This window comes from Chelonia mydas, chromosome 5 (assembly GCF_015237465.2).
Source record: "Chelonia mydas isolate rCheMyd1 chromosome 5, rCheMyd1.pri.v2, whole genome shotgun sequence".
Classification (NCBI taxonomy): domain Eukaryota; kingdom Metazoa; phylum Chordata; order Testudines; family Cheloniidae; genus Chelonia; species Chelonia mydas.
Genome location: NC_051245.2, coordinates 56,932,601 through 56,942,721, shown reverse-complemented (window position 1 = coordinate 56,942,721; position 10,121 = coordinate 56,932,601). Strand labels below are relative to the sequence as shown.

Here is a 10,121-nt window from a genome sequence, read left to right as displayed (position 1 = left end):
AGCATTTGGCACGGGCCACCATCAGAAGAAAGGATACTGGAGTACATGGATTATGGGTATCCACCAGCACGGTGGTTCTTATGTTCTTATTACAATGATGGGTACTATGGAAAATCCTTATAGATAGAAAATTTCACTAATTTTTGCTTGGAGTCTGTGGCTATTAGTTGTGGTATAGTTTCATTTTCTTTCAGATTTGAAGAAGTCAAGGTTATTCATGTCCATATTTGATTGCTGAATATTGCAATCCAAAATGGATCTCAAATCTGGTTTTACTCACCATCTCAAATTAACATGCATTTAGATTTCATATGTTAACATTCCCATGTAACGTAGGCTGAAAACAGCGTTATCTGGTATGGAAACAGAATTATTATTTTTTCTTTCTTTCTTTCCACTGATGAAAGAAAGTCTCCAGGGAATCTTTGCAAAAAGGAGCTTAACTTTAGGTGTTTTTACACCTCAGGTCTCTTTTGAGTCTTATCATGGGTCTATTGCAATTATCTGCCTAAAATGTTAACGTATGTTTGAAGTCTCAGTAGAGATGTTAGTAATGAAGGCTTCTACATTCCATTTCCTTAGTTCATTTCAACATCTGCAGATTCCATGTTAATCACTCTATCTGGGCACTGTGCTTAAGTCATCATATTTCTACAGGCTGTCCCGTCATATTGGGAAAACCTCTGGAGGGGGGCAGTGGACAGTGGGGGCAGCACAGAACCAAAATTTTCTAAATCTTGAAGGAACCATGTTGCCCTAGGAAGCTGTGCCAAGGTACTTGGTTATAGCACAGATAGCCTCTCTCTATATGGGTACCCTGAGATCTGAGTAGAGATTCAGGAGCCTCGCACGTGATATCTTCCTATTGCTACATTGTCATCGTTTATTACTTGCATCCAGAACATTTCAAAGTGAAAATTTTGCTGGTCAGATGGGAACTCAAGAGTACCTTCTTAGCAACCACATATCATGTGATTTCCTGGAATATGTAGTTTAACTCTGATTAAATCCCACTAGATATACAGAGAAGCTGCAAGCCAAGTTTGTTGGTTTGTTGTTTTGCAAATTATTGATAAAATATACAGACAATTCCCAAGGGGAAAATGTGCACATTCAGCCTAATGCATGTGCCTGGATACCCTCTTCTTCCTTCCCATTCAGCCACTTGTTCTGGAGCATGAAATGATACATTACACAATCTGTAAGCGAAGTATAACCTTTCCCCTCAGCCCTTGTGAAAATGTCTATGGCATTTGCTCAGGGTAAAATACAGTTGTTAACACTTTAACTATAGGACAGTATATATGAAATAAAACCCAGCATACAGAAAGAGGAACCCAGTACATTCTCTGGTAGAGTAGGGGTACTTAATTTACCTTTCCCCTTAGGTTTAAAGGACACATTTTCCAACAGTTTCACATAGGTATTTAGGTACACATTAGAACATGAATCAGCCCCAAAACAAACCTTTGTCATACCTAGCTGTAGGAGTCAATTATATTCATTATTAAAACTTTTGTATCTTAGTCTCTTTGCATCCAGCAATAGCTCTTAGCCAACTTGGATATTTCAGTTCCTCATTTATTCATAGTCTCCCCAATTATTTTCCCTTTTGGGTTACCTTTTCCAGCATGTTGTTATTTTTGTGATGAGGAGACAACCCTCAGCTTCTGTTTCCTTTGCAATACAAGATCATTTTCAGGAACACTCACGTCTCATGTGCTGGGTTAGACAAGCAAGATGGTGTTGTTTTTCCATTTACTTTCTTCTTTGGAGCATGCTGCATTCAAAAACAAGGTCTGTATCCCTGGGGTGTGATGGCATAACAGTAACTGTGTATACTGGCTCAGAAGATTACTTGTCCATCTCCTGGGGATTCTGTATAATTTTCTGATATATATATAAATCTATTAGCTATTCTTCTAAAAAGTCAGTGGATCATCTGGCAATTTATTAGCCTCCTCCATGCTACTTTCAAAGTTCTGAATTGATTTGATTTTCCAGCTACTCTGTCTACCACCACTTTACCCGCCATACCCAGATCCCCTCCTCATCCTTAGTCTGATTCCACATGCAGCACTGCAAGCCAGAAACAACTGGTGAAACAACTTTTGCTCCTAAGGCATTTAGGGTTTGATATAGCAATGTGTAGAGCACTTAACTTTAAGTATATGAATACTTCCAGTGGTTGAAGTATGCGCCTAGGGGCTAGATTCACAAAGAAACTTAGTGTGGTGACACTGAGCATCACCATGACTAACTTCTAGGTGCCTAAAAAACAAACAAACTGGGATTCATAAAGCCTGAGTTCAGCACCAAGGCTCCCTATACAATTAATGGGAATAGACAGGCACCTGAGAATGGAATCCACAGAAGCCAGCATGGTAGGTGACTCATCTCCTAAATTAGCCATTAGGAGATGCTGAGGAGAATGGTGTGTCCTAAGCCTCAACCTCTGCTTGAGGAATTCAGCACCTAAATCCAGGTCAGAGGGAGGCGCCTTCCTCTGCGTGGTATTCTCAGCTGCCAACCTTCTATTAGCATTAGGTGCCTACCCTGTTTTTGTGGGTGCAGGCAGCAGAAGGAGGCGGAGCCCTCCCTCAGAACTTTTAGCCCAATGGTTAGGGTACTCAGCTGGGATGCGCAGCTTCCCAATTCAAGGCCCTCCTCCACCTGAGCAGGGCTCTGCCTTCTCTCAAGTGAGTGCCCTAACCAATGGGTTATAATCTGACGAAGGGCCTTCCTTCTGCTGAAGCAGTTTCACTGTGGCTAATTAGAGTCCTTGGGGTGGGACTTCGGTGATGCTGAGTAGAAGGGTGTGGCCTAATGGCTATTTTTAGGGAGTGGGTGTGTCTGTCTCCACTTAGGGCTTTTTGGTGGCAGGAAAGGGCTCTGCTCAGTTTCAAAGTAGCGAATGCTAGGATTGTGGGCATAGCAAGAAGGTTGTGTGCTTGGATTGTGAGCTTGGTGGGGGCAATGTTGGAATCACAGGCATGAGGAAGAGGGAGAGACAGCAGGTCAGACAGGCACTACAGGTCAGTCAGCTAGAGTTGTGTAATTTTATATATGAAGTCTACCAGTGATACATAGTTTCCTGTTCCTTTTGGAAGCTTGGCACTGGCAGAATCTATTTATAAGTAATCAGGCATGTAATTCATTTGTAAGCATATGATGACATGGTGAGCTGTCATTTCAGTTCCCCTTGAAACAGGTGGAGTGCGAGCAATCCTTTTACATACCAGAGGGACAAATTTCATGTTACACTGTACTGTGTAACAAGCTTAGGGAACACACCTCAGCGGAGACAAAGTGTGTTGCACCTTTTTAATGGCCACTGTAGTTGTGTCTTCTGCCTGGGCTGCTCCAGCAATACTGGGGACATTCTGTTCGGCCCTTTGACCTGGCTTCAGCATTCTGCAAGAGGTTATGTATGAATTTGAAAAGAATCTAAGAGGAAGGATCCTTCACTCATTGAAGAAACCCCTCCCATGGGTGGAGTTATGGTAATTACAAGGCTGGGTTAAGATCCTATTTACACACATCTCTGGCCCTGACAGTTGTCAGTCTAGGTTAGGGTGGAAGAGAATGTTTTTACATTGTTCCGAGCCCTGGGTGTGTTTCATAACAAGTTGTGTGTGCTGTACCCAAAATCTAGCTGCACAATTACTCATCAGCCTCCAAATCGGGCCTTAAGCTGATGGCCTGAGTGAGTTTCAGTGTTTTAGTCCACAAATTTAAAGCAGTGAATTACCAGAGACTGTTTAGTACTAATGTGTTTAATTGATAAACAGTCTAGCATTGTACACGACTGATGAATTCCTTACCCTCTGTGACAGAGCTTCTTCTCCACCTCAGTGGGTCCCACACTTCTGTTAGCAGTGGGTGGGGGTATTCCTCTTTCCCTCAGAGTTTTCCCCCCACGCCCCTGGGCTTGCTGTCCACACATTGCTGGAGCAGGGTTACTCCTGGCCTCCTTGAAGGGGGGAAGGGGCAAGGGAGCCTCTCAGTCTCTGATAACCCCTGCAGGTGAGGTGGCCACAGACTAGACACCTGGTTCAGTCTCTCTCCTTGGGCAGGGTCTCTTCCCTCAGATCCTGGTTGGGCAGAGATTTGCCCACCCTTCGCCTCTGTACATGCAGGATTTCTTTCCTGGTGCTTGTCAGCAGCAGAACTGCCCAGCTCTCCAGTAGCTTGCCTTCCTCTCACAGCTCCTAGCACATGCCCCTGTTTGGCTGTAGACAAGGCTTTTAACAGGTTCTTGCAGGCCCTTGATTGGCCCCAGGTGTCCTAAATAACCAAAAATAACACTGTTCAGCTACCAAGGGAAAAGGGCTAATACTCACCTTAAGTAACCCAGTACCCACACTTTGGGGTAAAACTCTAGTGTATAAAGTTTCTGGCTAAGAATAACAGTTTGTAATACCAGCAATAATCCTTGAAGACCAATGTGCAAATCTGTGGGCTTGCAGGATATAAGTCAGTGACGAATCTGGTCCCAGGATGTTAGGGGGATCTAGGGCTTGTATGGCATGGGCAGAATTTAACTAAGTTATCAATCTCTGAAAATTAAAAGTAATATTCTGGACATTTTTAAATTGCTGTGGGAGACCATTCACTGAAGTCAATGGAATTACTTTGGATTTACACCAGTGAAGGTGAGATCAGAATCTTACCCAGTGGCTTTCTTTAAGAGGTTTCCTAATAGGATTATGTGCCCTACTTAGCAAAACAGTAATACTTGCTTTATTTATTTACTTGTCTGCTCAGCAAGACTCTGTTGCACCAGCCAAATCAAACATCCTTTAAAAAATGTGAATACTCGATCAGGTCTATTATTATGCTCTTGATTCAACAAGTAAATCACCATAAATGCCTAAAGAGCATCCATGCATTGTGTATGCTTATGTACACTATGACAATATATAGAAGCAAAATTTGGAGGAGGGAGGAGATGCTTTGACATGAGTTAGCATGAAAATAGATGTTTTTCTTCCAGCTGCCTAGAAAATTTGTACCTAGGCATAAACTGCAGCTCCTCTTGCTCCTTCAAACCCAAAGGATAAGCTCCCAGGGGAACAATCAGGGGCTCTTTCTACATCTAAGAGAAGGGATGATCTAAATATGAGTCTCTCTGTTTTGTTCATGTACAACGATCGAACAGATGGTTGAAATCTAGTCCATTCATTTTACACGAGTAGATGTCTAACTATGTATTCATTCATCTGGTAAAATCTAAGAGCTACTTATAGTCTGCATCAGGTTTTAAATACTGCCTGGGATCGGAGTGCCAGCAGAAGCAATGAGTCTTGTCAATTTGAAGTCACTTTAGCTGTAAAGCTGCTCCGGTCAGGGTCTGGCTGTCTGACATATGTGAAGAGGAGCATGCAGGTGCAGTGCTTTGAGATGAATCTTTATTGTCTCTTGGGTACTCAGTGAACAGCACAAGTTAGCCGATAGTCTCATGCTATTAGAAAATAGGATTTCCCCCAGTTTGCATTTTCTCCCAAATCATTGAGTCTGTGATACCAAAACAGATTAGTCTTGTGACCATCCACCCTACAAACATCACCAGTGGCTACAAATCCAAATTCTGCAACTAGCATCACCATACCAGCTTCTTCCAACAATGCTGATGCATTTACAGTGAAGTCATGACCAAGCCCATTGAGCAACATGTCAAAGTGACACAAGATGTCAGCATTGATGGTCATGAGTCAAAATCAAACAAGCATTCTTCTTCCCACGTGTGTGTAAGCACGTACTGCAAACTAATAAAACATCTGTGACTGTACTAACTCCTTTGCAATTGAGCAATCCTTAGACAATAGTGTCACAATCATTCCCCAGAACTATATTTCATGTTAAGGCATTAGTGGACAGATGTGAAATACCTGCATTGCCCAATACTCACCATAAACTGACCCAGTAAGAACACACAAATCCTTCAACTGCTGGTTTTCCTACATAATAAAAACATGTATATTGTCATGACTAGCAAACTGTACAAACTTGATTTTAATTAAATATGGGTGTATGAGAGTCTCAGTTTAATGGCATATTTAAGAGACACAAGCACATAAAATAGCAAGCTCCCCATGTTGGCAGTGTCTACATATAGGCTAACAGTGAAGAAACAGAAATCCCAAAATATGTATAGAGTATTCACTGTTTTGTAGAACATTATCCATTATGGCTGGTCCCCCAACAAGTTGCCTGATGAATGTTTAGGTAGCATGCACCTAATTTTTAAAGACTGTCCCTACTGTACCTAGCTTAGGAGCATGTTTTCAAGTCTCATTGACTTCAGTAGCTCTTAATCAGGTGCTTAAGTTCTGTCCTAAATAAAGAGGCTTTCCTGAATTGGGGCCCAAATCACAGAGGTTCAAACTCTCCATCTGCACTATTGCCATTGACTTCCACAGTACCAGGATTTGACCCTCAGTGGGTATTTGCTTTATTGTGTGGAGAGCACAACAGCAGTGGACAAATGAACTGGCAGCCAGAGAACTTAGGACATTGTTCGACAAAGTGCATGTTTAAATTTAGGCATGAGCTTAAATCCTATTAACTTGAATGGGCCTAAAGTACATGTGTAAAGTTAAGCACACGTTTGATTTACTGCACAGATATGCAGTTAAGTGTCTGTAAATTCTTTGCTCAACTGGGGCCTTGGAGAGGGCCTACCTGGTGAAAGATACTCGCCTCTTCAGATTGTGAATGGTAGAGGTGGCCTGCTGTCCTCCCCAGCAGTTGCAGAGGCTAGCGGGACTGGCAGCTGAAGGGTTCACATTTGCTAGGCAGTATAGTCATAGTGAAGAGTAATTGGCTTCAGCAAAAGCGGGAGACACACCTCCTCCCTGCCCACTGTACGACCAGATATGTATGTGTCATTGATAAAGGACAGTCCTTACATTTATTTAGTTATGAAAATCATGGAATAGATTCCTTTATTTCTGATCAATTGCAGAACCATAGTCAAGGTACACTTATTCTGGCCCTGTAATTACCTCTCCTCCACTCTGCACACAGTCTCAGCCAAGGGTATTTCTCACATCTGAAAATTTGACTAAAAGTATGTATTTTTCACTTTCACACTTCTCCAAGAATGATTGAAGTGACGGTACTCACACTTACCAAAATAATTTCCTTCTAGGTGGAGACCAAATATGCAAAAATTCATAAAGCAGAAGTTCAGAAAGTTTTAAGCATATGCAAATATGGGATTATTATGGAAGCTGGACAACAATACCTGTTAACAGCAGCAGGATATACTAGACAAGCATTATAACAACTAATTTATTTATTTTTTATTTAGGAACAAACTATAAAGGTTACACTTTAGTAAAAGATCCCAGACAACCTTCTTAAAGACAGTTTGACTGTCAAAGGTCTCTGATGTCGCTCAGTTACGCAAAATGCAATTATAAAATGCACTATTTCAAATTAAAATGTCCATACAACAAAACAAACCCAACAACAGTGTAACAGAACCCTCAAGATATGCATAGACCTACTGAGTAACTGAGTGATCTTATAACTGGCCTTTATCTCTCCTTCCCTTCTGTTTGTTTCTGACCCTCACATGTTGTGTCATGCCAGAATTTAAATTGTAAGATCTCTGGAGCAAGTATTGTGTCTTTACTTGCTTCTGTGAAGTTCACAGTTGTTATCTCTCAAAAACCAAAGAACATGTTACAGGGAGAGACTCTGTCATTAAAATCCTCTCCTGCTCATCTATAATTGACCACCTCAACTTCCAGTTCCAGAAATATTATTTTTCACTTGGACAGTGCTCAGACACAAATAATGACAGACATGTTTATATCAAATGAACTCTACTGGGTTTATTAAATGGTGTTACACATACAGGGTAATTAAAAAAAATCTACACTTCATGGAATATGTGCATCCACTTAGAGGATACAAATCTGGGCCAACTTCCATTGAATCTGTTGATGCTCAGTCACTGTAAAAATGTACAGGATATTTTCTGACATACAAAAAGAAAACCTACCATTCTTTGTTAATCATCCAGTACAGCTCACAGCATTCTACCACACAGCTGCATGTAGTGTTTTAGTGCAAAAGGAAATAAAAATATAAAAATATGGAGATTTGAATTTAAAAAAAAACAACAAATGGTGTTAGAGGTGAGTGTCTGCTATGGGTATTCTTCTAAGTTCTACAATCTGGGAGTTAGCCATGCTGCCTCCATCCTGGCTGCCATGGTAGGAATCATTATCACTGATATTGAGGCCTGCACCTGAAACACAAAGCCAAGAAACAAACAATGAGGACTGAAGATTGAAACAGCAAGGATGACATCATATCCTGTTACACAAGGCAACCTGCCTACTTCTCTATTCTTATTACAGCAGCTCTTCTCCTCCCCCACAAAAGTACAGCAGATTTTCTGATATGGTCTACAGCTTTGCACCCACAGACTGTAGGCTCATTTAACTGAGGACACATCTCTGCACTTACATTGTTCATGTCTTTGCCCACAACGTAGGTCACTTAAATGTCTCAGTACCTGATTTGATGGTGTGAACAGGAACTCGGATGTCTACCTGGCAATCTCTGTTTCCCTGACATCACATGCATAAATGGAAGCCTGGTTAAGGTAGCGCTCAAAATTTGACCCTCAGGAGTTTCTTCTTAGGGGATTCATTTCTAGTGGTGGAATCTACCATATGATGCTAAAATGATCATTTCAGCTGTTTCAATAGGGTTCTACTTTCAGCATGACCAAATGGGCAGGTTAAATATCCCTTCTCAACCCTCCCTGCTTAAACCTACAACTGGCACTGGCTGATGCATTGTGCCTGTCCTCTAGTGCAAGATAACACTGTAGTAAACAAAGCATAAAAATGAACAGCTCTTATTTGGGCTTTTCGGGACTTGAGATTCAGATTTATTCAGAACTGCACATCAATGAAATTAAGTGTGGTAACTCCAAAACAGATTAACACCAGACATTACTTTCCAGTGAAATCAGTTACAGATAGCCAAGGGCTAAGGAAAATTACACAGACTGGACAAAATCCAGTGACTCCAGTGATTGCAAAGGAGTTACACCAGGAATGATATTTGGCTCATTAGGTTCTGAAAATGTCATGCTCATGAAAGCCATAATTTCCATTTTTTCAGGCTAAAATATTTTAAGAAATATAAATCAGTTGTAAAGCTGACTTCTTGCTCTTCTCTCCCTAGCTGGCATCCTAGGCTTTAGAATGTTTAGAAATGGTAAGGTCGGGAGTCAACCGTTTTCCTTTTAAGTTTCAGAAGGTGCCTCATATCTTTTTAGGTCACCAGATGCTCTCTCCTTTAGTAAGTTTCACCATGCACTTCCAAATAGGAAATTCGGGGGGGGGGGGGGGGGGGGGGGGGCTGAATATAGGAAATGTGAAAGATCAGCTATAAGACATAGGCTGTGATTTTGAATATGGAGAAGGACTCAGAAGAAAGCAAAGTGACAGGTTAACTTTTTCAAGAAGGTATGGATTCAGAGTAGCAGCCGTGTTAGTCTGTATTCGCAAAAAGAAAAGGAGTATTAGTGGCACCTTAGAGACTAACCAATTTATTTGAGCATAAGCTTTTGTGAGCTACAGCTCACTTCATCGGATGCATGTGAGCTGTAGCTCACGAAAGCTTATGCTCAAATAAATTTGTTAGTCTCTAAGGTGCCACAAGTACTCCTTTTCTTTATTCAAGAAGGTATAACACTCTGGGTGTGTGATTCCTGAATTCATTCAGGGGAGAGATCACTATCAAGCAAGGGAGGTGTAAAAAGCGGTCTGATAGGGGCAGGATGTACCATAATGCTAGCTGTGGAGGAGTTTAGAGTCTGAATTAGCGAAGCTCTTAAGTTGAGGAGTAGGTCTATTGAAGCCAGTGTGCCTACTAAAGTTAGACACTAAGTGCTTAATTACCTTAATGATGAAACTGTTTGAAATTGAAAAAAGCATAACTATTTTTTTTTCTTTTCTTGTTTTTTGCACTCTTTCCTTCTCTTAGACGGGGACTGTTTAGTTTAGAAAGGAGAGATACAATATAATGAGTGATATAGAGAAGGTAAATCAGACACTCATATTGGCCTTTTATTATGGAAGAACAAGATG

General features: G+C 41.2%; 1 protein-coding gene across 1 annotated transcript in view; it reads right to left on the bottom strand.

The window, feature by feature from the left end:
- Positions 1 to 8,125: 8,125 nt before the first annotated feature.
- The window catches only part of LOC102932938 (adhesion G-protein coupled receptor V1), a 331,043-nt gene continuing 329,047 nt past the window's right edge, over positions 8,126 to 10,121 (bottom strand). Inside the window, exon 68 of the mRNA XM_037902481.2 lies at positions 8,126 to 8,263. Coding sequence (XP_037758409.2) covers positions 8,145 to 8,263 — 119 coding nt within the window. The 3' untranslated portion in view covers positions 8,126 to 8,144. The remainder of the gene's footprint in view (positions 8,264 to 10,121) is intronic.